Raw genomic sequence first — 27,040 nt, forward strand, 5'->3', positions numbered from 1 at the left:
CCACCATGCCCAGCTCACACAAAAATTTATATTAAACAAGGGCGGTGTTTGAAGAAAACAAAATTCTGGATGACTGACAGGTCAATCTGGATTCTGGAACTTCCAGGCTTTAGAGCAAATAACAGATCTGACTGGAGGGTTAGGTTAGGTTTTCAGTTACTGTGGTGAGCCAAGGCTGGGAACTCGGTATGACGTGAAAGATGCCAGTTGAGTGCCCTTCCACTCACTACACACCTCGGAAGCCCCCCCAGGATTCACTGGGCCCCAGACTTTTCTTTCCCAATTTGCATTTCAAATTCTGTAACAACAGACAGGAGGCTGAGTTAGGGCTAGCTTGATCTTGCGCCACCATTAGTTCAAACTGTGTTCTTCCTCACTGGGAAATGACGCTCACATCCCTCCAGGGAGAAGTTTGCTTTTTTTATTGGAAAAAAAAAATCAGAGAAAAGAAACCACACAAATATTTAAGGCTAACACTAGCAGCCGCTACCCAGGTTAAGACAGGATTTTACCACACATCCTGACAGAGCACGGGCTCCTTTCTTCCCCCACACAGCTCAGTTCAGATGCAGTGCAGTTAAGACGAGTCAGTTTTCCAATCTCAACTCCCAGGCAGCGGCTTTCCCCAGCGGGGTGGACTTGTGCTTAGTGGAGCCCACCTTTGGATGGCTGAGGCCACAGGGCACTCAGGGAATGCTTGTAGAGAAGGAACTGAGCTGTGTTCAGTCATCCCTGTGACCTTGCGTTGGCACCTATGCCCTCGGTTAACCGCTCCACTGCTGGAGGCTGGGGAGGACGGGCTGCCAAGCTCTAGAAGAGAAGGCAAGGTCCTCCCTACAGTGACGGGCTGGCATCGGCGCTGTCAGACTCCTGAGAGGCCACCCATCCACCTCTAGAGGTCATGGCTGGGCTCCAGAGTGCTCTCCAGCTGCCCCACGGAGACCAGGGGGCCAACCTGTCCGGAAGCAATGCCTTCTGAGGGGAAAGTGACCAGGTTTGAGTTCTTGTTCTCGCCCCAGTCACTATGCTGCTTCCGATGGCACCTCAGAGAGTCATCCCGGACAAAGGAGGCACCGCACTTGTCGCATCCGAAGGCTCTCTGGGTGCTGACGTTGGGCACGTGGTTGGGACCGCTCTCCCCGGGACCATCCTTGCCCGGAGGGGCCCTGTTCTCAGTCTTGGCGCCTTCTCTGTGCACCTTATCGATGTGTTTGGCCAGGCTGCTGGGCCGCTTTGTATCAAAGCTGCAGAAGTCACATTTGAAGGGCCGGTCCGTGCAGTGGACTCTGCTGTGTACGCGCAGGGCGGCTGGGTTGGAGCAGGAGTAGCTACACTCGGGACATTTCTCCGGGTGGTCGGCCTGATGCAGGCGACTGTGCTCCAGCAGGTCTGCCCGGTCCCGGCCCTGGAAGGCACAGTGCAGACACTTGAAGGTGTGCTTGATACGGATGTGGGACTTGAGGTTCGCCTTCATGGTGCAACGGACGTCACAGAACTCGCATTTGAAAGGCTTCTCCCCTGAATGCACGATCATATGCCGCTTCAAGTCCGAGCTGATTTTGAATTTGGCGCTACAGAGCCAGCACTGGAAGGGGGTGTCCCCTAGCAACGGAAGGCGTGATTACATTAGAGTGGGCAGGCAACAGAATTCTCCACTAGACTTGTATCACATACCTTGTCAGGAGACCGGTGGTCTTTTGATCAGGATAACACTTACCATGTATAATCACTCATACTGTTAGCCCATTTATAGATGGGACAGCTGGTGCTCAGAGGGCTCAAGTGGTGGGGCCCAAACTCCTGTACCACCCTCCACCCTGAAAATCCACACTCAATGGCACTTGAGTTCTAGAAATGCAGTATATGTTGCATATGAATTCTCCAAAGACATTTAAAGACACATGGCTGGGTGGTTAAAGCAACGGCTGGTCTGGCAGAAGACCCATGGTCAGTTCCCATAAGTCACATGACAACTCGCAACCAACCACCAGTTGCAGAGAATCTGATGCCCTCTTCTGGCCTCTACGGGTACTCCACACATGTGGTGAAAGGACATACATGCAGGCAAACTACCCGTACACATAAAATACACATAAATAAACCTTAAAAACAGTAACTAGAGAGCCGGGTGGTGGTGGCAACGCCTTTAATCCCAGCACTTGGAAGGCAGAGGCAGGCAGATTTCTGAGTTCGAGGCCAGCCTGGTCTACAGAGTGAGTTCCAGGACAGCCAGGGCTATACAGAGAAACCCTGTCTCGGAAAAAAACAAAAACAAAACAAAAAACAGTAACTAGAAATGCTTACAGAGATGCTTACAATTGTGTTTAGTGTGCAACAGTTATTCAGCATGTCTTAACCTTTTCAATTTTCTAAGTACACACTGACTCTTTTGAATCTTGTTTGTCTCCCAGAGACAAGGTCTCACTATGTAGCTCTGGCTGTCCAAAACTCACTATGTAGGCCTGGGTGGCCTGGAACTCACAGAGATCCACCTGCTTCTGCCTCCTAAGTTCTGGACAAACACCGCTCTGCCTGGCTCAGAATGGAAGTTATCTCTAAAGTTAACATACAGAGGCGGCACCATGCACTGGGGACAGTGAAGAGTCACAGCTTTCTATGGTGGCTCAGTTTTCAGTCTTTTCTCTGAAGGCCTCGCAGAGGTTTTGGTAACTTTGGAGGTGGCGATTTTATAGTCATTATTGGCTGGCTAAAAGTTCGTAAGTCATCTTTGCTCACCCTACCTAGCAGCTGTGTACCCATGGCAACGGCCTGATTTTCCAGCATTGCCATCTAAGGCAAACAGCAGCCCACACCAGAGTGAGAGCTTCTTTTGAATATCCCTTCTCTTCCCACCAGCTCTCCAATTGCCAGGAGTCTCTTTATTTATACACGTACGTTCAAGTACATTTTCATTGTTCTTCGCCTCCCGGCTCCCTCCCAGGGTCTCACTGTATAGCTCTGGCTGTTACTGAACTCACTATTTAGACCAGGCTTGCCTTAAACTCAAAGCTCCTCCTGCCTCTTCCTCCTGAATGCTGGAATTAAAGGTGAATGTCACCATGGCCTGGCACATTTGTTTCATTCTTACCAGGCATGGTGGCTCATGTCTGTGATCCCAGCACTCAGGAGATCACAAAAAAACAGCGTAGGGAGATGGCTCAGTGGGTGATGTACCTGGAGGACCCGAGTCTGCATCTCTGGCTCCATGGTAAAAGGCTGACTGTGAGGGAATGCACCCAGGATCCCAGTGCTGGGAGCAGAACCGTGAGCCCCCACCCTCCAGGGCAGCTGATTGGCAAGTGCTAACTTTAGTGGGAGACACAGTCTCAAAAAAAAAAAAAATAAAAACATTGGTGGGGAGCAGTGGAGGGAGACACCCAGTTACTCCCCTCTAGCCTCATCCTGACTCATGAGTAAATACACACACACATACACACACACACACACACACACACACACACACACACACACACACACACACGCATATGCATACACATATTTTAAAAGGCACAAGATTTCCACTCTGTCTGTGATTTGATTTGCCCTGGTTTGTTATCATATTTCCATTTTTGAATTAAAGTATTTGATTTAGGTTAGAACAAAATATGCGCAACCACTAGAGTCATTCGCTGACCTAAGACTAGGGGCACCCCACAGGCCACCGTGCATGGGGTTACTATTGCCAGATGAATGATTCTCTTCCTGTGTGCACTCCCCTGGGGGCACCGGAGCTTGCTTCTTCAACTAGACTCTTTTCCTTTTTGTTAAAAAGATTTACTTTATTTACACAAGTGCACGGGAGCTCTTTTCAGACACACTGGAAGAGGGCAAGGTCCTTTCTTTCTTTCTTTCTTTCTTTCTTTCTTTCTTTCTTTCTTTCTTTCTTTCTTTCTTTCTTTCCTTCCTTCCTTCCTTCCTTCCTTCCTTCCTTCCTTCCTTCCTTCCTTCCTTCCTTCCTCCCCTCTTCTTCCTCCTCCCTCTTCCCCCTCCTTTCTTCTTTTTTTGTTTTTTGACAGGGTTTCTCTGTGCAGCCCTGGCTGTCCTGACTCTTATTATAGACCAGGCTGGCCTTGAACTCAAAGATCTGCCCACTTCTGCCTCCCGAATGCTGGGATTAAGAGTGTGGACCACCACGGACTGCCTTCCAAGATTCTTTCTTTATCATTTAACTTTCTTCCTCAACTATTCAAAAACAATTCTAATTTCTAACAATTCTAATTCTAATTTCTGTTTTTTTTTATCCTCTAGCCCACTTATTTTTTTCAAAAATTGGGAAGTTTTGTTAAATAACTACCAACTCTACTTCTTCCTCCCCATCTCATTGAAAATAGACACTTTCCCCCCACCCCAAATTATAACCTGATTACAGCTCTCCTCCCTTCACCCCTTCGTTCCACCAAGGTCTACCCCTCCTCCACTTCCTACTAGAGAACAAACAGGCTCTAAGGGATGATGGTGATGATGATGATGATAATAATAACAACAACAATAATAATAAATACAAGTAAATATAATAAGATAAACAAAAAACCAATACACTGGAACATGACAAAACAAGCAGAAGAAAAAGAGCCTAGGAGAAGGTCTGAGGAACAGAGGCCCACGACTCACTCACTGAAGAATCCACACAAACGCTAAACTGGAAGCTATTTCATATATATACTTTATATCTACATCTATATCTATGTCTATATCTATATCTATCTCTATCTATCTATCTGTGTATGTGTGTGTGTGTGTAAAGGACCTACAGAACAAAAAGAGAAAAAAAAAACTATAAAATAAAACAAAAACAATAAAAAACAGTAAGATAAAGAAAATATGAAGGCTAGAGAGATGGCTCAGGGGTTAATAGCACTGACTGCTCTTCCAGAGGTCCTGAATTTAATTCCCAGCAACCGCATGGTGGCTCACAACCATCTGGAATGGGACCCGATGTCCTCATCTGGTGTGTCTGAAGGCAGCGACAGTGTACTCACATACAGAGAATAATTAAATAATTCTTTTAAAATAATATGCCATTATGCGACAAGGACCCTCCAAAGAAGCTGCTGACTTTGTTTTCTGTCGGCTTTCCCTTGTGGGCGCCCAGCCTGCCCTTAAGAGAAGTCTGTGTTCCCAGGGGACTCCCTTGGAGAAAACTAAGTTTCCATTTGCAAGTGGCTATCAATAGGCAACAGCTCCTGGGTTAGGGCCAGGGGTGTGAGTCACCTCTCCTTCCGTCTCTAGGACTCCATCTCATGCAGACCCTGTGCAGGTCAGGCCCCCTGCACGCTACTCTCTGCCTCATCTCCATGAGATGTGTGTACACTGACCTTGCTGATTTAGAGCAGCGGGTCATGACCCCTTTGGAGGTCAAATGACCCTTTCACGGGGGTCAAGTAAGACCATCAGAAAACACAAATCTCTACATTGCGATTCATAACAGTAGCAAAGTTACAGTTATGAAGTAGCAATGGCAATACTTTATGGCTGGGGGTCGCCACAACGTGAAGTACTATATAAGGGGGGCACACAGGTCAGGAAGGCTGAGAACCACTAGTGTAGAGGGTCTTCCTGGACCGGTGTCCTCCAACCCCTAGCAACTCGGTTCTTATTCACACCTCTTCTTTTCACTGTCTCTTCACGAATCCTACGTGCATCTCTGCGGGCAGGAGACATCAGTTCGAAGGCAAACTCCTCTAATTCCCAGCTCCTCTCTGACTTTCCAGGATCTGTGGCTCCACACAGCATATTTCATGGCATTTAACCGAGTGGGTCAGAGTCCTTGGCTGATGTACCTGGGAGGAGGTGAGTGCCCTAAGCAGGAGACGCACGGATGCATGGCTTTACCTGAAACTGAGCAGGCTGTGCAGCCTAGGCACTGGGTACTAGCTTCTCCCCTGAGCTCAGTGAGGCCCTAGATATCTGTACCCCAGGTCCAAGTTCACAGTTCTCAGGGTACTCAGACGTCTGCAGGGAAGGCTGGCTACCAGGACCGTGGCTAGCTCCTTCTGTCTGCTGAATACAGCTTGACTATAGCTTTCTTTACTCAAGGACTTGAGATCAGACCTACTCCCTCACTTTTGCCCATGGGATAGTTTTGCTGGCTATAGAATTATATGTTCAAAGTCAAGCACTTTGTGACACAGGGTCTCATGGATCCCAGCCTGGCCTTGATCTTCACTTCTGATCTCCACAGCTTTTAGCTCCCATGTGCTGGGACTACAGGTGTGGTTTATGTGGCACTAGGGATGGGACCCATGCTTTATGTATGTTAAGTAATTTCTCTATTCAGCTAAGTTAGAAATGCTAGCATGTTTACACTGGCTTGCCGTCCTCTATGAGCTTTTTGAAATGCTTGTATCTCATTGGGAATGCCTCAACACTCTCCCTGTTTGGGTATGAACCAGTGTGTGTGTAGGATAATGGGTTATTTTTACCCAGCTAACATTAATTTTGTGGAATCCCACAAAGAAGGGAAGGGGAACCTTCCAGAGCAAGATGTGTGTGGTTTGCAACCACATCCAACTGACTCTTGTTATGTTCCTGAATGAAGCCAGGAGAGTGGAGAGTAAGCGAAAACACTAAAGACATCTAGTTGGGGGGTCACTTTTATTTGAGACGCACACTTTGACACATGGGCACCCACCCCCACCGGTACTCTACGTGGTGATCACTTAGATCACAGGTGTCACACTGTTCTACTGAAAACTGTCATTCTGGCAAAAGAAGACCCAAACAAACCACATTGGGTCAGACTACAAATTTCTTTATTTCTACCAGCAACTCATGGCAGTTGCTTGTGACTTCAGGAAGTATAGGAGAATAAGTAGGATAATTGAAGCAGGGGGCTCCTGGGCGAGGGACTTACCCGTGTGCGAGCGCAGGTGCACTGTGAGCTGGCTGGAGTTGCGGCTGGCGTAGGGACAGAGTTGGCACTTGTAGGGCCGCTCGTCCGAGTGGATGCGAAGGTGCTTCTTGAGGCTGCTGCTGTCCACGGCCGCGTAGTCGCACAGGTGGCACTTGTGTGGCTTCACACTCGTGTGGCAGCGCATGTGCATGGTCAGGTTGTCCTTCCGGCTGAAGCACTTATCACAGAACTCACACTTGTGTGGCTTGTCGCCTTCAAACACAAAAGCAGTCAAGGTTACAGGGTGTCTTGGTCAGGGTGACGTCTTGGTTTCTTTTTCTTTTTCGGCTCACAGTTCAAGCTTTAGTCTATGACAATGGGGAAGTAGCTTGAAGTGGCTGGTTACATTGCATCCACAATCAGGAAACAGAGGAATGGATGCCTGCTGCTGCTCAGCCCCTTTCTCTATTGAAACAGTCCAGGATCCCATCTAGGGAATGCTGCCTCCCACGGTAGGCATGCCTTCCCACCTCGGTTAATCAATCAAGACAATGCTCCAAAGATGCACCCAGAGGCCTGTCTCCTGGTCGACTCTAGATTCTGTCAAGTTGACCATCACTGGTGATAGTGTGAGCAGATGGGCCTGCCTCCTCCTCTGTCCAGTACCACACAGAGAAGAAAACCAAAAGCCAGAGTGGGGAACAAGAGAGAGAGCTGTGCATTGATGGCTTCAACATTAAGGAATCTTGAGAGACAGATTATGCACAAATGAGAGGCTAAATCCCATTTAGAACAAAAGAAATGGTTGCAGAAGGACTCAAGGTAAGAAGTGACAAGTGTAGGGGACAGCTTCTGGCCCCTGGATGAGGAAGTACTTAGAGGGTGACCTTTTGCAACTCCCATCTCAACATAGGCCTCATGTAGCCTATGTTGACCTTGAACTTGGGGCTGACCCTTCCGCTTCCTTCTTCCTGAGTACCAGGAGCCTTTACACCCTTCCTTCCTTCCTTCCTTCCTTCCTGACAGGGTCTTACTGTATATCTTGGCTGTTGTGGAACTTTCTATGTAGACCAGGCTGGCCTTGAACTTGATCCACCTGCCTGTCTCCCAAGTGCTGGGATTAAGAGTGTGCATCACCACAACACCCAGCCTTTATATCCTGTGTGGATTGGAGTTGCTCACCTTTGAGCTTTTATTTTATTACACAGAGAGAGAGAGAGAGAGAGAGAGCAAGCGAGCACTATGACACAGGAGTGGTGTGGGGTCAAGAGGATAACTTTTGGAGGTCATTTCTCTCAATCCACTATGGGTTCCACAGATCAAACAGATTGGCAGCCTTGTTCACCAAGAATCTTATCTACTAAGTCACCTCATTAGCTCTTTTTGGTAATAATAGTAATAATAATAATAATGCTATTAAAAGTCAGGCATGATTGTAGACTCCTGTGATCCTAGCCTGTGGGAGAAAGAGACAAAAATCAAGTGTCCAAGATCACTCTTCACTACACAGTTAGCTGGAAGCTAGCTTGGGACACATGATGGCCCGTCTCAAAAACATGAAAGTGCCCTACCCAGAGGCCATGTTATGGTAAGGTATAACTTTTATTCTCTGTAGCTAGAATCCTCTTGCAGGCTTTCTGCCTCTGTCTGACAACCTAGGCCCAGTCCTGGAAGCTTCTAGTCTCCATACAATCTAATCCAGGCCCAGCATGCTTTCGGCCCCTGAGACTTGCTGCTGAGTAAGCGCACCCTTTCTAGTTCTTTCTGAGCTCTGACTTGGCTGGTTCAACTCAGCTGTTCTGGCTCAAACTCTTCTCCAAGCTCACTGATTCAATCTGGCTTTTCTCTCGGCCTCTCCTGAACTGTTTGTTCTGCTTGGCCTCACACTAACTCTGGCAATCTGTTCTAATCTTCTCCCTTCACCTGTGCCTAGCTTGTTCTGTCTTCTCCCTGTCTCTGCACAATGTCCCGGTCAGTCTTCGTCCTTCTCCTTGGCCAGCACCGCTCTATCCTCTCTTTCCTCCTGAGAACTGGGCAGGGCCACACTCCCAAAGCCTTCTCTGATCCGTCACTTTGTCCACAACTCAACTGGACATCATTTTCAAACACGGGTGCTTCCTTCTACGAACTAACTTTACCTTCATTGTTTGGAATCAAATGTGTGTGCTGAGGGCTGAGCCACACAGCAAGTAACAGCAGCAGCAGGTATTTTCAGTAAATAATACAATCTTGGCATTCATAGTGTGATCAGATATCCTACAACATGTTCACTAAGGAATTCAGGCCATAATGCTGTGCCCATGCAGACTTGCCTGTGACAACAGGCACCTTTCATTTGGGATGTCCTGAGCAGGAGACGTTGTGGGAAGTAGAGACTAGGAATATTTGGGAGTTGCTTTTGGTTCCATTTCTGTGCACTTAAAGCTGCTCTGAGAAGCAATATGGATTAGAAAAAGAAAAGGAAAGAGAATCGACCACCACCATGGTCATGGCTGGTTGTGTAGCTCTGGGGTAGAGTATTCGCCTAGTATACACAAGACTCTGGGCTCGCCGGGCAGATGGTGGCGCACACCTTTAATCCCAGCACTTGGGAGGCAGAGGCAGGCGGATTTCTGAGTTCGAGGCCAGCCTGGTCTACAAAGTGAGTTCCAGGACAGCCAGGACTATACAGAGAAACTCTGTCTTGAAAAACCAAAAAACCAAAAACCCAAAAACCCAAAACCCCAAAGCCCCAACCCCCCCCCCCCCCAAAAGACTCTGGGCTCAGGCTGGAAAGATGGCTCAGTGGTTAAGAGCGCTGACTGCTATTCCAAAGGTCCTGAGTTTAATTCCCCACAGCCATCTACAATGTGATCTGATACCCTCTTCTGGTGTGTCTGAAGATAGCTACAGTGTACTATACACATAGAATAAATAAATAAATCTTAAAAAAAAAGAGTCTGGGCTCTGTTAATGTAAAATGGTCGGGAGTTCTCATTTCCAACCACACCCGTGGCCGGAGTGTCAGCCCCAAGCAAGAAGACACATGCAGACGTAGGTATAGGAACCTGCTGACCAGTCCTCTCCAGCAGGGGGCGCTCCACGGCGTGGGCTACGTTTCAAATCAGGTTTTGCTTTGTTAGATAGTTATTGCTCAGTTAGATGTCATATTAAGTTGATGGGTCTGTGGTTATTATAAAATGAGTAGTTAATGTTTCAGCTTTAATTTCTAATGTAGAAAGCACAAGAGGACATCAGCTTGTTGGAGGCTGTGGTGGTTTGTGGTGGAGAACACTTGGTCTTGGGTTGGCGTTGGTGTTTGGGGGGCGGGGTTAGGTGGTGTAGCCTTGCTGGAGGAGAGCTCACTGGAGGCTGGTTTGAGACTAAAGCCCTTACGTGCTATTTGCTATTCGCAGTGTGCTCCCTGCTTCATGCTCGGGCCACCACATCTGCTGTTGGCTGCCAGGCTTTCCTGCCAGGACAGACCTCTTATTCCTCTGAAATCGTAAGCCCCCATGGACCCTTCTTTCTATAAGTTACCTTGGTTGTAAATTATCACAGCTTCAGAAAAGTAACGGATACAGAGCCTTCAGCGTTCAAGTGCAGTTGGGTCCTCAATAAGGGTCTCACAACTACTTGGCATTCTAGCATTAGGCCACCATTGCCCAGGTCCCCTGAGGGAGGGATTCTGCAAGCTCCCCAGGACCTCCTAGCTTTTTCTCATTTTTAAAAATGACATTCATTTATTCTCACCGACCCCTCTTGTGTGAGTGTGTGTGTGATGGTGTGTGTGTGGAGGTTAAGGGACAATCTGTGGAAGCCGGCTCTCTTCTACCACCGCATGGTCAGCTTGGTGGCAACTGACTTTATTTGTTAAGCCCTCTCTATTCCCCACTGCAGGGTCTCACATAGAGCAGGCTGTCCTCAAATTCCTTTGGTTTTGTTTTTCAAGACAAGGTTTCTCTGTATAGTCTTGGCTGTCCTGAAACTCGCTCTATAGACCAGGCTGGCCTTGAACTTATAGAGATACACCTGCCTCTGCCTACCAAGTGCTGGGATGAAAGTTGTGGGACACCATCAAACAGCTCACATTCTTATTGTAGGTGAGGCCTTGAACTAACATTCATATTCTCTCTCTCTCTCTCTCTCTCTCTCTCTCTCTCTCTCTCTCTCTCTCTCGTTCTCTAAAAGACAGCATTCTTTGTGTAGCCCTGGCTGTCCTCTGTAGACTAGGGGGGCCTTGAACTCAGAGAGCCAACCAAGTACGGGGATGAAAGTCGTGTGCCACCACCACCAAACTGAAGCCTTGAGTTCTTGAGTCTCTTACTTCAGTTTCTGAGTGCTGGGCTACAGGAGTCCACCACCATGCCCTGTCCCCTCCTACATCCTGTCAGTTAAGAGATGCCAAGAGGCAAACCAGATGCCGTGAACTCTAGGAAGCAGCTCTATCTTCTTACCTCAAGGGTCGGGCCTGGCTTTTCCAGCTTCCTGGATTCCCAGCATGCTTTTATCAAGCAGGTAAACACCGTCAGAATGTCCACTTCTCTAAGTCACCCTTGGTGCAATGAACACCCAGGGCCAACCGATTTGGGAGTGTAATTTCCTTCTGCCCACTAGATGGCAGCAGCACGCCCCCAGCTCCTAACGAGTGCTCCAGCTACCCTGGCTACACTTACAGGCCTTGAGTTGTTAGTGTCCCCACGACCCGACCCCTGCATGTTTCCAGGGATGCCCGGCTGCCTCATCTGCTGGGGTGAGGTGCAATCTTCCTCATTAAGAGGAGAAAGCTGACCTTCCTTCATGCTTTGCCCTCCTATGGCACCCTGCCGCCCTGCCCATCAGCAATAGAAACTAACAGAGGTTCAGAGGCTCTGTGATTGCCATGCTGTAGCTCCATAGGTAAGCTGGCCAGCGACCGACGACAGTCTCTGGAGTCAGGCTGTGCCCCTCCAGATGCTGGGGCAACATCATTAAATCTGCTCATTTCATGAAATCAGAAGGGGCGTGCTCCTGAGCTGCAGGCAGAGGGAGGGGTGCTGTAGGTATCTTATTTTCTACTGAAGGAATTCACAGATTGAGACCAATTGCCTTGGTCCCAGAGATGGCTGAGCCTCTAAAACTGTACAGGAGACAATCAGGTTGTATTTAATGTAGGAAGCACAGCTTCCAGAAAGCGCTAGAAAGAGCAGAACTGGGGCTGGAGAGATGGCTCAGTGGTTAAGGACACTGACCGTTCTTCCAGAGGTTCAGAGTTCAATTTCCAGCTACCACATGGTGGCTCACAACCATCTGTAATGGGAGCTAGTGCCCTCTTCTGGCCTGCAGGTGTACATACAGGCCTTTTTTTTTTTTTTTTCCTTCAAAGAAAGAAATGTCCACCCGGAAGGCTGGAGAGGATGTTGTCTAACAACCTGGTGACCTTTCCCTATTCTGAGGAGCCAGTCTTAGGCCTTAATTTTGAGCTTTTGTCTCTCTGCAAATAGAGAGCCCTTCCTTTATTCAGAGGCTCCACTACTCTGCATCCATCCTTAGAATCCATCCTTATGTTTATCACAATCCCTCCTCCCCAGGCCCGGATTCCTGAGGCTTTGCTAAGGGAGTGTCCTGAGCTTTGTTGGGATAACTGTGGAGACCTTCTTTCCAAAGCTTTACGATATTTAAAGGCTTAAGGAAAAAAAAAAACAAAACTGTCTGGCCAAACTCTGGAAGCTTTTGACCTAGAGCCTGCTCCTCAACTTGGTTCCGTTAGCAGTAAATGAACCAATTCAGGCAGTAGCTGTTTAGGGATTTGGGGGGCACCCCTCTTTGCCCTCAGCTCCACCACCCTAGAGCCGCGTCAGCCAGAAGATCATCGGACAAAGGAGTGTGGCAGTGGCTGGGAGGGCTTGGGCTGAAGTTAACTGAGTCTGTTTCAGAGACGGGGTGGGGGTGGGGAGGTGGGTCCATCCCAGGGCCCATTATCCTACAGCAGGAGAGAGCTATGAACTTGGTCCAGACAAAACATTCTGAGATGCCCCTCCCCCACACCCTGGTAATTTGAGCCTTTGATTCTGGAGTGTGAACTTTATAGACAATAAATACTCTGCCACTATGCCAAAATGTTGGGCACTCCAGTAAGTCAGACCCAGACCCTCCTTTGTTTTAGCAACTCTCTTTGATGCTCTGTAACTGTCTAACCAGGGGCGTCCTGAAGAAATAGCATGGCTGCATCCAGAGCTCTATCAAGGGCACCTCACATCCCCTTGCCTTCCTCCTCCAAGCCCACTCCACCCACTAAACTAGAAGCTAGTGGGCAGAAAGACACACTCTCTCTCTCTCTTTCTTTCTGAATGGACACATACCTGTGTGGATTCTTAGATGGCGGTCCAAATCTTTCATGCCATGAACGGTTTTGAAATGACAACCTAGAAGAGAAGGAAAGCTCGCTCTTAACCGCCCAGCCCCAGAGTCGCCATGGTTACCTCTAATGGAAGCCCACCCATGCCTCCATTTCCTGCTGTCAACAAATGACAGCCGAGGACAGCAGCCGCCAACACTTTATCAGGAAACAGGCTTAGCGTGAGGTGGCTCTGCTCAGCTGCAGTATAAAGCTGGTGTCCTGTCCGTGGCTTGGAGGTTTGGTGGGCGAGAGTATCAGGTGCATCTCTCATTTTTCTTCTGCCTGGCGGTGCTAGGGACAAAACCCAGAACCTTCGTATCCTCAGCGACACTGTGTCTCTGGAACACATCCCTGGCCCTCACACTTGCCTTCTCTCTTTTTATACAGCATCTGGCAACACTGGAACCCACTACCTCACCAGGCTGTTGTCAAACTTGCAGCAATCCTCCAGCCACTGCCTCCTGAGTACAGAGATTCTAGATGTTTCAACTTAAAATGTTTTTATGGAGGCCTGATTACACCCTAAGTTAAGGACCAGGTACAAACTTAATTATAGTCTCCCGAGGAGCTCTGCCAGTGCGGGTCTCACGGAATCCACCCCCAAGATGACGTGTGTCAATCCTGTGAGTACCTTGGAGGGTAATAGAGTGCAGGTGTGGAGACTCCCTGCACTGTCCGAGCCAGGGTTGGGCTCCTTCCACCATGTTTGACCCTTTACCTGGATAGCGGCAGTTAAAGGTCCTTTCTCCAAGGGTGGCCGTTCTCTCCTTTGCTTCCAAGGACAGAGTGACTGCAGGGGCCTGCTGGGCATCGCTTTCTTCAGCAGGGAGGCCCGCCGGTTTCTGGACATCGTTTTCGAGCACAGAGGCTGAAATGGAGACAGGAAGTTTGGCTTGATTGCTGAGCGACAGCTGTCACGGTGAGCCTGAGAGGAGCTTTGAGCTGCTTTCATCTGTTGCCAGTTTCCCAGAATGTACTTTAAAATACAAAAACCAGGGGCTGGAGAGACAGTTCTAGATGAGCTTGTAGAGGACTGGAGCTGGGGTCCCAGCACCCAGGTCTGGCTGCTTACAATAGCCTGTCCTGCATGAAGAAATCTGATGGATCCTCTGGCCTCCGCAGACACCTGGACCCCCGTGCTCATACACAAACACACAACTACACACATACATATAAATATACAATGAATCCCAAAAGCCAGAGCTGGTGCTGGGACTCAGTTGTAGGGTGCTTGCCTAATATGCCGGGAGCCCTGGTGGTGCAGGCATGTGACCCCAGCGCTTGGGAAGTAGAGGCTAGATTAGTAGTTCAAGAACATCCTTGGCTACATAGTGAATCCAAGGCTAGCCTTGGCTACATGAGAACCTGTTGCTGCCTGGTGGTGGTGCTGCACACCTTCAATCTCAGCACCCAGGGAGGCAGAGGCAGGCAAATCCAGCCTGGTCTTTAGAAGGAGTTCCAGGACAGCCAGGGCTACACAGAGAAACCCTGTATCAAACCAAACCAAACCAAACCAGACCAAACCAAACCAAACCAAACCAAACCAAACCAAACCAGAAGGAAAAACTAAACCAAAAAACCCCAAACAAAACCAAAAATCTGTTTCCAAGAACAGACAGACAAAAAGAACAATGTAGCAATACCTCTAAAGAACTAACCAGTCCGCAGGGCACTTCTCAAACATCAAGCCAGAGCCAACCAGCCTCGATTAACTGTGGTCTGGAAACTGTAGTGATCCTCCTGCCTCTGATTCCCAAGTACTAGGACTCCAGCCATGCTCCACCAAGTCTCAAAGATGGAGTAGCTTTCTTTCCCTTTGAGTTTGTAAAAGGTATGCTTGCTTTTATTTTATGTGTACGAGTATTTAGCTTACATGCACGCGTGTACCGAGTGTATGCAGAGCTGCCAGGCCAGAAGAGGACTGCAGGTCTCCTGGAACTGGACTCACAAACAGTTGTGAGCCTCTGTGTGGGTCTTAGGAACAGAACCCAGGTGCCCTGCAAGAGCAGCAAGTCTCCCAACCACCAATGCCATCTTTCTAGCTGCTAAAGATGTAGGTTTTCTTCTTTTTCTTCTTCTTTTTTTAAAGATAGATTTATTTATTTATTTATTTATTTATTTATTTATTTATTTATTATATGTAAGTACACTGTAGCTGTCTTCAGACACTCCAGAAGAGGGCATCAGATTTTTGTTACAGATGGTTGTGAGCCACCATGTGGTTGCTGGGATTTGAACTCAGGACCTTTGGAAGAGCAGTCGGTGCTCTTAACCACTGAGCCATCTCTCCAGCCCCCTCTTCTTCTTCTTCTTTGATTTGAGATAGGATCTCACTATGTAGCCCTGCCTGTCCTGGGACTCACTCTGTAGATAAGACTGACCTCGAACTCACAGAGATCTGCCCGTCTCTGCCTCTCCTACAGATGTAGTGTAAAAAAACTTCCCAGCTGGGCAGTAGTAGGGCACATTTAACCCCGGCACTCTAGGACAGCCCAAGAGTTCTTACAAGGTACGGCAGGACACTGAAGGCAGCGAACTGCTTTGTGATTATTATTCTTTCACATTTATTGTGTGTGTGTGCCTATGTGGGGTTCATGGATAAGTCAGAAGATAAGCTGTGGGAGTCGCTTCTCTCCTTCCACCATGTGGACTCTGGGGGTTGAACCAGGACCCTCAGGCTCGGCAGCACATGCCCTTATGCACAGAGCCCGCCCACACAGCCCACACAGCCGTTCTGCAATGCTTAGGCTTGCTTTACTCCAGCAATGCTTTGCTTCAGCTCAACCATGGGTCACAGGCCACCCTTGAAGCATTGCATTCTCCAGGATAAAACATTTCAACAAATGGCTTGAAGGAAGGGAGATGGAGAAAGAAACCAGAGAGTACCATGAGCGGAGACCTGACGCATGGGGCCTTATCTGACTCCTGAATCAAGCTTGCCACAAAAGCCACCTGAGATGGTGAGATATCCTGTGTTGGGTTTTAGATTAGGGATGGATGGTGACATGCTTCCAAGCTGAATGGTACCACATTTTGGTTTAAACACAATTAAAGCAGGGAGGAGAAACATGGCTGGCCCTGAGCAGAACCTGACTAGTGGGCCTGCGTGTAACTGGGTATAACTCTCCCGAATACAGAACAGTGTGGGGAACCCACATGGCTTTGTGTGCATGCACATAGGTGTTCATGTGTGTAGAGGTGTGTACACAGTGCACATGTGTTCATGTGTATAGAGGTGTATACACAGTGCACATATGTATTCATGCATGTGAAGGTGTATACAGTGTATGGAGGTGTACACACAGTGCACCTGTCCATGTGTGTGAAGGTGTGTACACAGTGCACATGTGTTCATGTATGTGAAGGTGTGCACACAGTGCACATGTGTTCATGCATGTGAAGGTGTGTACACAGTGCACATGTGTCCATGAGTGTGAAGGTGTGCACACAGTGCACGTGTCCATGAGTGTGAAGGTGTGTACACAGTGCATGTGTGTTCATGTATGTGAAGGTGTTTACATAGTGCACATGTGTTCATGCATGTGAAGGCATGTACACAGTGCACATGTGTTCATGTATGTGAAGGTGTGTGCACAGTGCACATGTGTTCATGCATGTGAAGGCATGCACACAGTGCACGTGTGTTCATGTGTATGAAGGTGTGCATACAGCACACATATGTTCATGCGTGTAAAGGTGTGTACACATGTGGAAGCCAGAACTTGATGACTGTTTCTTCTGTAGTCACTCTCCATCTTATTTCCTTGAGACAGGGTCTCCAATGGAACTGGAGCACGCCAGGTGAGCTAGACAGCCTGGCCAGTGTGCCCCGGGATCGTTTTGTCTCTGCCTCCCCCAGTGCTGTCTGCAGGGATGGATAAACCTCTGCTTACCACACTAGACTTTGAAGTCTAGCCTGGGTTATTTGGAATTCTTTCCTGCGGTGTTCTGTTTCTGTCCCTCTAAGTCACCCAGCTTTTGCTAAGCCTGTGATGCATGGACTTCATGGTGGCTGGCTTATGTACCCTTGTTGGAAACAAGCACAAGAATTTATTCTAAATAGTACCGTTTCATTTTCAGGCTCCACTAATCATAGGGAGAGACTAAATTCTAGGTCCCAGGCCCTAGGGGAGCTGGGGACTTCTCTACAGCTGAACGGCATCTGTTGTAAAGAAACAGTTGTTTGGGTCCAGCCATCTCAAGGACAACTTCTTCATCTTGCTGGCAGGGTCAAACTAAGTTCATGTTCCCAGGCCCAGGAACCAACTCCTGCCCTGATTGATGGAAACTCCTGTGCTCGACCCCTTATGTCAAAACATGATTGGACAGTGCTACAGCCCACCCAGCTCCCCCTCTCTATGGTTTTATCCTTTAAACGTGTTCTACAGCGTCCTTTCGGGGTCATAGTAATTCAGCTCCCCAGTCTGTTCTGTGGCCCTGATTGATCAGTAGTGGCTTGATTACAACTAACTCTTGTCATCTGCATTGACCTGGTGTTTGAATTATGTTGGGTTTAAGTGGACCCCACAACACCCTTACTAGGTTTTAGAATATGAACTATTTAGAAGAGCCCTCAAACCAAGCCCCTCCACTCTCAGAGTGGAGATCTGCTCACCGGAGCCCACTGGGGTCTCTGCCCAGATGTGGATGGGGGATATGGAAATGGAGTTGAGTCCAGGAAAGCAAAGAGTACCCCACCCTCCCCCTCCTGCTGGGAAGCCACGGGTGGAGAAGGGTGTAAAGTCCGTTTAAAACCGTCTTCCCACCCCCTAGCCTCAGAAAGAGGGGTCAGGAGGAATCTACAAAGTCTGAAGGGAAAGAAAATCAAAGGGAGGCGCCTTAGAAAGGCCAGTCTTCCTGGGGGCAAGTAGCTGAAGATGACGGAGGAATGTGTAGACATATAAAGGTATCCCCCTTCCCCGGGCTCTTCAGAAGTGGGGGATCTGCCAGTAGGAAGGCGGCACTCCACCTAAGGTACTCTAAGGGGGAGGCGTTACTCCACTGCTCCTAACTGGTCCACGGGGTTGGCGGAGGCGGGAAGGGAGAGCTTTCTAGTTCCAAACGTGGTGGTTCCCTTACCCCTCCCCTATGGCTCCACGAACTTCCTAGAGGCACCCCAACTTCTGACAGGCCTCCGCCTCGCAGCTGCCCTGACCTTCTGCCTCACAACTCCGTTCTCCCAGACATTCACCCCCCTCCTGCATCCGTCAGGTCCCTGGAAGGTTCCCTCTCTGGGAGGTGGATAACGCACTTGAAACTCATCCCACACCGTTTTTTGGGGGGGTTGGGAGTGGGGGGGGAGGGTGGATGAAGAGCTGATGTCTTGTCCTTGGCTCCTGCTTCGTCCCTTCCTGGATATCACTCGTAAAAGCGCAAGTGTGTTCCCAGCATGTCCACCTGGCCAGCAACGCAGCGGAAGCAGGAGCCCAGGTGGGTTCCGCGCACCCCGCAGACAGCCTCCGGACTCTAAGCATCCCCCTGCCAAGTGTGGGAGGCGAACTGGCCTCTCTAAACGTTTTCCCGCTTTCCTGGAGAGTAGCAGCGCCCCCCACCACCAAGGTGTAATTGACACCACGCGTAATTCACAAACACCCGCTGACCCTTCCAGGTCTGCGGCTCAATACTGGAGCTGGAAGCTTTGCATACCATCGTACAGATCTCCCTTCCCAGATCTGACACTTATGGAGGTCCGAGGATAGGGACATCAGAGCAACTGTCTCCAAATCCCAGGACTGGAGCTGGAAGCTTCGTGCACCATTTCACGTACCCCCCTCATCTGACACCTATCGGGGTACAGGGTTAGGGACATTAGAGAAGCTGTCCTCAGGTCTTTGGGCTGGAACTGGAAGGGGTTTGCAGCACTTCACGCACTCCAACCTCCCTCTTCCTAGATCTGACACCCGTTGGGGGAGGTCTAGGGACTGGAGGGTGTTGGGGGGACATCAGAGGAGCTGTCCCTAAATCCCAAGATGGGGTCTAGAAGCTCCCAGCACCATTACACGCGCCCCCTTTCCTGTCCAGACCCGACACCTACACAATTTCCGGGGTGGGGAGTACACCAGAGTAACTGGGACGTCGGAGCCACTGTCCCTGGTGTCCCCGGGCTACTCACCGGGCTCCCGGGCTGCGCGCGGGACCACTCCGCCGGGCTCATTGCGCTCGAGCTGCGGCTCCTGAGAGCGCAGGTGCTGGGGTTTGGCTTGCTTGCGCCGCGACATGGCGCGAAGATGAGGCTCCCGGAGGGTCCCCAAGAGTGGCCTCCAGAACAGCGCGCGTTTCCCGACTTTGGAGGCACACCCCCACAGCGGGCCGAATCGCGCATGTCCCGGCCCCGCCGCCCGTCAGCCCGGTAGGGCGATTTATCAAGCGTCCTGACAGCCGCTTGGGCGGCAGCCAGGACCTCAGGGGTCCCGGGAACCCCGCTCCCACGCACGAGCTCCAGCTCCACCCCGGCCCCGCCACAGCAGAATCTGCATTTTAACAAGCTCCCCAGGTGATGCGCGCGCACGCTCAGGTCGCCGAAACCCGGTCTGCATTTTAACGAGATCCCAGGTGATTCGTTTGCTCATTAAAATTGCAGAAGCGCCAGCCCTCTTCCCACTTTAATGTGCTCCCCGGAGTCGCTGGGGAGCTCGTTAAAATGCAGATTCTGACTCGGTGAGTCTGGGGTGGGGCCCGAACGTCTGCATTTTTAACGAGCTCCCACGTGAGGCCGCGGCCGCTGCCACGCGGGCTGGAGAGCTTTTACATTCTCTCTTAATTGGTCCAGCCCCGGACCGCGGTAACTGGGATATTTCTCGCAAAAACTGGCAGGGATTTTCTCACGCGCAGGCGAAGGTGGAGAAGGGTGAGGATCGTGGCGCGTCCTCTCACCTGCGCGTCAGAGTACACAATTTAAGAACAAGGGTGTCTCCAGTTTGCCTGGTGCACTCTTTTTTCCTACAGTCTGGAGGGGGTGTTGGGGTGTGTGTGTGGAGTAGGTTTGGGCTGGCAAGAGGGCTCAGCGGGAGAGAACTCATTCCTGTAAGATGTCTTCTAGTCTCAAATGGGACAACACACACACACACACACACACACACACACACACACACACACACACACAAATTTAAAAGTAGAAGCTGAAAGTCCTGGATTCAGGAAGCGAGGCCTGTGACTACTCTTTTATCCCGTCTTCCGTTCCTGCCCGGGGACTCGAGGTCTAGGACCACACAGGAGAGGCCTTTGGGGCCAGCCTGGGCACAGGCCCCACCCACTGTGTGACTGAGGCGCGGTCCCATCCCGGGGGTTTTTGGCTAATTGATCTTTCGTGCTCAGACTAGCTGGGACCTTACGAGACCAGAGGGGGACCCCTCCTTCTGAACGACATCCAACAAGGATCGGCAAAGCCATCTAGTCCCCCTAAGGTGTTTACTTTTTTTTCAGATTGGGAAGTTACTTAAACAGGGCTGTGCTCCAAGCCTGCCCAAACCTGAGAGTCACGTGGTGACTACAGCTCAGAAAGACGCAGCGCTGCCCGGCTGCGAGTTCTTGCGGTGGGGACCCGAGACTCTGTATTTTTAAGTTAAGGCAGATGTGACACGTTAGAGAAAGATGGCATTACAGGTTCTGAGTGCCGCAGCCGGGCGGACCTAGGGCCAGGTCGTGTGTGTGTGTGTGTGTGTGTGTGTGCACAAGCGGGGCTTGCTTTCTTATTTATGTATATGAGCACACTATAGTTGTCTTCAGACACGAGAGGGCATTGGGGTCCCATTACAGATGGTTGTGGGAATTGAACTCAGGACCTCTGGAAGAACAAGTCAGTGCTCTTAATCACTGAGCCATTTCTCCAGTTAACTGGTTTGGCTTTCTTTTCTTTCCTTTTCTTTCCCTTTTCCCCCTTTCCCCCTTTTCCCCCTTTCCTCTCCCCTCCCCTCCCCTCCCCTCCCCTCCCCTCCCCTCCCCTCCCCTCCCCTCCCCTCCCCTCCCCTCCCCTCCCCTCCCCTCTTCTTTTCTTTTTTTAAAGGATGCATTTTTTATTGGATATTTTACCTATTTACATTTCAAATGTTATCCCCTTTCCGGGTTTCCCCTCCAGGACCCCCCTATCCCATCCCCCTCCCCCTGCTTCTAAGGATTACCCCCCCCCCACCTGCCCACTCCCCTGGGCTGGCTTTCTTTTAGTTTTTTTTTTTTTTTTTTTTTTTTTTAGATTTATTTATTTATTATATGTAAGTACACTGTAGCTGTCTTCAGACACTCCAGAAGAGGGAGTCAGATCTTGTTACGGATGGTTGTGAGCCACCATGTGGTTGCTGGGATTTGAACTCCTGACCTTCGGAAGAGCAGTCGGGTGCTCTTACCCACTGAGCCATCTCACCAGCCCCTGGGCTGGCTTTCTTAAACTTCCCTTTGGGCTCCCAGTTGTCACTCTCTTTAGGCATCTGTAGGTAATGCTGAGTGAAGTCACAAGGTTACACTCAGAGAGCTATTCTAACAGAAGTGTTCTTTGGTACATGTGTGCAGCCATGCCTATCCGGGATGATTTAAAGGTTGTTTAAAGCTTTTACTTTAAATCCTGTGTGTGTGTGTGTGTGTGTGTGTGTGTGTGTGTGTGTGCATCTTGTGTGCATTTGAGTGCAGGTGTCTCTAGAAGCAAGAGACGTTGGTTCCCCTGGAGCTGGAGTCACAAGGAGTCCTGAGTTGTCTGATGACGGTACTGGGAACCGAACTCTGGGCCTGAGGAAGAATTGGACCTGCTCTGACCTGCTGAGCTGTCTCTCCATACCCTTTACAAGTTTCTCAGGTTGAGTATGGGGCACGCCTTTAGTTAATCCCAGCAGAGGAGGAGAGTCTTTCTTGAGTTCAAGGCCAACCTAGGCCAGCTAGGTCTAAAAAACGACATCTTGTCTTTTCTTTGCACATTAATTTATGTGGTGTGTGAGTGTGTGTGTGTGTGTGTGTGTGTGTGTGTGTGTGTGTATGTGTGTAGGTCAGAGGAAAACCTATGGAAGTCAGTTTTCTCCTTCTACCATGGGTCCTAGGAACCCAAGTCAGATTGTCAGACAGTGGTTAGTGGGTGCCTACTAGACCCTAACCCCTGCTCCCTGCCCTGTACGCAGACATTTGAACATACACATATGCTCTGGTTTAGTGTCTCCCAGATTGTCTCAGGATCAAGAAGAAGCTGGGAACAGAAAATCCCTCTCAGAAACTTGAAAAGGGGTACACTGAGGGTGACCTCAGAGATACTTGAAACCACATTATACTTGACCATGGGCCAGCTCATCACCCACCAAACCATCTCACAGGACCGAGGAATCCCTTTTCCTTTTTTCTTTTTGGTTTTTCGAGACAGGGTTTCTCTATGTAGCCCTGGCTGTCCTGGAACTCACTCTGTAGACCAGGCTGGCCTTGAACTCAGAAGTCTGCCTGCCTCTGCCTCCCAAGTGCTGGGACTAAAGGCGCGTGCCACCATGTCCCACTGGATCTCTCAGATTATTGCCACTGTTCATCCATTTGAGGGATGTAGGATAATCATGGGACGAAAGCACCATAATGTATTCTTTGTTCTCCTGGGCAGCTGTACTACTGCCAAGTGTGCGCTGGTGTAGCCTGGGCTGCCTGCATACGTGATCTTCCCCAGGAGTGTCCTGGTCTCTTCTGAATGCAAGTGCCACGTGAGTATGTCGGAACAGAGGGTGAGAACATGATCATGCCGATGTCCCTCCATCCCAGCATGGGAGAGGAGACCGTGACCTGACGTCATCTCCCACACACAGTGTGACCAACTGTTTTCATTCTGGGACCCATATCAATGCAAACAGTCTCTCAGTACCATCATGATTTGCATTTCCCCTGCATCTAGGATTCCAACAAAGAATAAAACGGAAATTATATTTTTCACCAACAATAGGGCAAGAACTGATTAGTACTCGTTTCTTTCTTTATTGAGACAGGTTCTTATTCTCTAGCCCTGGCTGGACTGGAGCACACAATCTAGACCTAGACCAGGCTCACCTTGATTAAGTTCCATGAGATCTATCTGCCCCTGCCTCCCAAGTGACAAGAAAAAAGTGCCCTTTGGTTTCTCAGTGGCCAGTTCACTTAGACTGGGTGTCTAGGTGATGCTGGGTGTACCAGGGCTGGAGAGATGGCTCAGCAGTTAAGAGCACTGGCCACTTCTCCAGAGGGCCTGGGTTCAATACCCAGCACCTACTGATGGCTCACAACCACCTGTAACTCCAGTTCCAGGGGATCTGATGATACCTTCTGGCCTCCTTGGGTACTAGAAACTCTGGTGCACAGACATGTACAGGAGAAACACTCATATACATAAAATAAAAATAACAAAAAGCTTTAAGGGTATGTGTAGCCACATCTGGTGTCTAGGTTGTACTATTTTACAAAGTACCTATTTAAAGTTCTAGCCTGTCTGTCTGTCTGTCCGCCTGCCTTTCTTCCTTTTTTCCTATCTGTTTTCCTCTCCTCTCTCTTCCAATAAGAGTCTCCCTATCTATCCCAGGCTGTCTTGGAACATGCAGCCATCCTCCTGCCTCAGTGTTCAGTGCTGGGATTACAAGCCTGCTTGACACCTGTTCAAAGTCCTACTCCTATGTTAATCACTAATCTTATTTCTGAGTTCATGATTTCAAGAACCATGACTAAAAATTGTGGGAAAGAAACCCCAGGCAGGGCCTGTGTTAGGGAACCACGGTTGTCACCTTCCCTCCAGTTTTCACGTCAGCTGGGTTTTTTGTGTGGTTAGATCTAGCTGATAACTTTTGAGGAGTGTGTGGGTATGTGTGTGTGGTGATCCTCACAAGGGGATACATGTGCACATACGGTCAGAGGCCAGAGGAGGACATTAGGTGTTCTGCTCTGCCACTTTCTACCTCATTTACTCGACACTGGGCCTTCACTGAACCCGAGCTAGGCCAGCCAGCAAGCAGTCCATCTGTGTCTCCATCTCCGTCTCCTCAAGGCTGCAGTTACAGATTTGTGCATGGAACATGCCCATCTTGGCACTACTGCTTGCATCTGAACTCAGGTCCTCGAAGGAACAATCCCTGCCCCCCTCCCGGCTCTTCCCCACTGAGGCCGGTCAGAAACTGTAAGTTTTGAACCTTAGGAGCTTTTGCAAATTCAACTGAAAAGGAAGTCACTTTGAAGCCCTGAAGGTTTTGAGATGACAGCCAAGCTGCAGGGGTGGGGTGGGGGTGGGGGTGTCCTCTTTAAGGTGACACTGTGCTCTTCCCTTCCCAAGCCTGCATTTACGCACTCTGGACCACTTCAGGGGTTACTTCCTCCAGGACAGATCTATCGCCTTCCTCTTCAAAGGCTCTCAGGCTGCCTGCCCACTTCCTTCACATAGTCAGTCAAGGCATCTTGTGGAATGAGCAGCTGGTCAAAGTGAAATGCTGGGATCCTATGACTTTTCAAAATCCAAGTTACACAGTACACCTCTGACTCACGAGAAGATGTACCTGGTCCCTCTGTGGCGTGTGCGCGGGTGTGCGCATGCGTGCGCATGTGTTTTGCATACACCTTAGTGTGTGACTATTCACACGCACTCAGGAGCACGTGGAGCCAGAACAGGATGCCGCATGCGTGCGCATGTGTTTTGCATACACCTTAGTGTGTGACTATTCACACGCACTCAGGAGCACGTGGAGCCAGAACAGGATGCCCAGTGTCGTCCTTTATCACCCTTGACAATCTTGTCTTGAGACTGGGTCTCTCAATAAATTAATAACAAACAAACAACCGTCCATCTGGTCAATCGGTCTCTCCCCCAGTGTTGGGGTTGCAGGTCCTAGCTTTTTATGTGGGTACAGGGAACCCTTCTGCTTGCAGAACAGCCTCTCCTACCACTTGTTAGGAACAAGCAAAAGAAAGTTATTCTAAATACTACTATTTCATTTCAGACTCCAGTCCTCATAGGGAGAAACTAAACTCACGGTCCGAGGACCTAGGGGAGCTGGGGACCCCCCTACAGCTGAACGGCGTCTGTTGCAAACGGTTGTCTGAGTCCTGACATCTCAGGGACAGCTTCTCCATCCTGCTGACAGGGTTAAACAAGCTCATATTCTCAGGCCTAGGAAGGAACACCTATCCCACTTCTCCAAATGTTTTCTTAATTGTCCGTTAACCAGTAAAGAATATAGAAATCGCTATTATCTAAACCAAGGTGCATAAGTTATAAAAGAATACATAGCCAATCACCTGTATGCCCTAATTATCTACATATAGCTGACCCGATCCCTTGTCCGCATATCACTATGAGCTGTGGACCTAATGTCTAGGAGAATGAATTAAGGACCCTAAAGCCCGGTCCCTGGATACAGCCCAGTCTCCAATGGGTGCTCCCTTGTTTAACCCATAAATGGCAAAACACAACTGGCAAACACTGCAGCTCACCCCTCGCTCTGTGTTTCCATCCTTTTAAAAAAACATTGTACAGTCTCCCTTCAGATCCAGAACTGGCCATCTCCCTGAGTGCTCAGAAAACGAAGCTTTCGTTTTTAAGTTTCGGCACCTGAATCGACTTTCTCGGCTTCCACCCCAAACCCAACACACTGGGCCATCTCTCCAGCCCTGTGTGGTCTTTTGAAAGCCGCCAGTTGCTTCCCACTTCTCCTCAATGAAACAGCGATGACGCTACAGTTGGGGGACGGTGATGAGCAACCTTATGTGTGGGCACAGATGATGTCTGCTACCGAGGCCGTGGTCTACATGTTGCTAACTATTGATAACGATAGGATTCGTGTTACACTTATCTCCAGCAATAGTGAGCACTCAGTCCACTCTAACTAGACAAGACACTGTCTTCCCATGGAAACACACTCGAAGCAAACAAGCATGGGATGACATTAATCTTCTGAGTGGCAGAACTCACCTATTTCTGCACCAGCTGCAGCCCGTATACATTTAGGAGAACACAGAACTAGCAGGTTTCTATATTCACAGATACTGAAAATGCTTCAGGTTGTACCAAGTGGGATATCCAAAGGTCAAGACGTGTGGGACGCTGCTGTGACCCTACGTATGCATGTCAATACACACGCAATAGGGCATGCAGCATAACACAGAGTTTGCACGCGTATTTAGAGACACTTTGAAACTTTGAACTGCAGGCGAGGCCCGAGAGGTGGCCTGTGACTTGTCTCTGGGGACAAAGACAGACCAAAAAAAAAAAAAAAAAAAAAAACACACATTCAGGGTGTGATTGACTGACGACTGGCATGTTGGGATAAATCGTTTCACAATCTTTTAAGTTTTTAAAAAGAACTTTTTAAAAGGCAGAGGTGGCTGGAGAGATGGTTCAGTGGTCAGGGGCATGGGCTGCTGTTCAGTTCCCAGCATCCACATGGTTGGTTACTCACACCATCGGTGACTCCAGTTATAGGAGAGCTGATGCCCTTGTCTGTCCTGTCCCCCACGGTCACCAAGTGCATGTGCAGGACAAACATATGCAGAGGCAAAACATCCACAAGCAGGAAATATTTTTCAAAAAATTTTAATTAAAAATATTTATTTTTAACTGTGCGCCTATGTCTGTCTATATGTCTGTGTAGGGTATGCAAACACGAATTAGGTTCCCATGGAGGGCAGGAGAAGGTGTCAGAGTCCCTGGGCTTGAAGTTACAGGCTGCAGGGAGAAACACCATCTGGGTCCTGGGAACTGAACTCAGGTCCTCTCAAGAGCCATCTCTTTAGGCCCTACATTATTTTCAAAAGTTTAAACAATAAAACTTGGTAACATGTAAAAATGATAGCTTCGTCAGTTCAGGGCAACCCCTGCCCCCAGTCTAAAAACAAAAACTAAACCTCCCTGGAGAGGCCGCCTACCTTGAGGTGTGGCACATTCTTGG

The 27,040-nt window shown here is 49.3% G+C and overlaps 1 protein-coding gene across 2 annotated transcripts in view; it reads right to left on the reverse strand.

Moving 5' to 3' along the window:
* Window positions 1–399: 399 nt before the first annotated feature.
* Zfp64 (zinc finger protein 64) overlaps window positions 400–27,040 on the reverse strand; it is a 62,257-nt gene continuing 35,616 nt past the window's right edge. Inside the window, exons 1-5 of one of the 2 annotated variants that reach the window (NM_001370946.1) lie at window positions 19,303–19,672; window positions 13,909–14,058; window positions 13,153–13,215; window positions 6,854–7,105; window positions 400–1,602 (exon numbers count right to left, since the gene is read on the reverse strand). In NM_001370946.1, coding sequence (NP_001357875.1) covers window positions 893–1,602; window positions 6,854–7,105; window positions 13,153–13,215; window positions 13,909–14,058; window positions 19,303–19,408 — 1,281 coding nt within the window. In that variant the 5' untranslated portion in view covers window positions 19,409–19,672 and the 3' untranslated portion in view covers window positions 400–892. Of the gene's footprint in view, window positions 1,603–6,853; window positions 7,106–13,152; window positions 13,216–13,908; window positions 14,059–19,302; window positions 19,673–27,040 lie in introns of those variants that run through there. The other variant, NM_001369059.1, reaches the window with a different exon arrangement.

Source organism: Mus musculus, chromosome 2 (genome assembly GCF_000001635.26).
Source record: "Mus musculus strain C57BL/6J chromosome 2, GRCm38.p6 C57BL/6J".
In the NCBI taxonomy this organism is placed as follows: domain Eukaryota; kingdom Metazoa; phylum Chordata; class Mammalia; order Rodentia; family Muridae; genus Mus; species Mus musculus.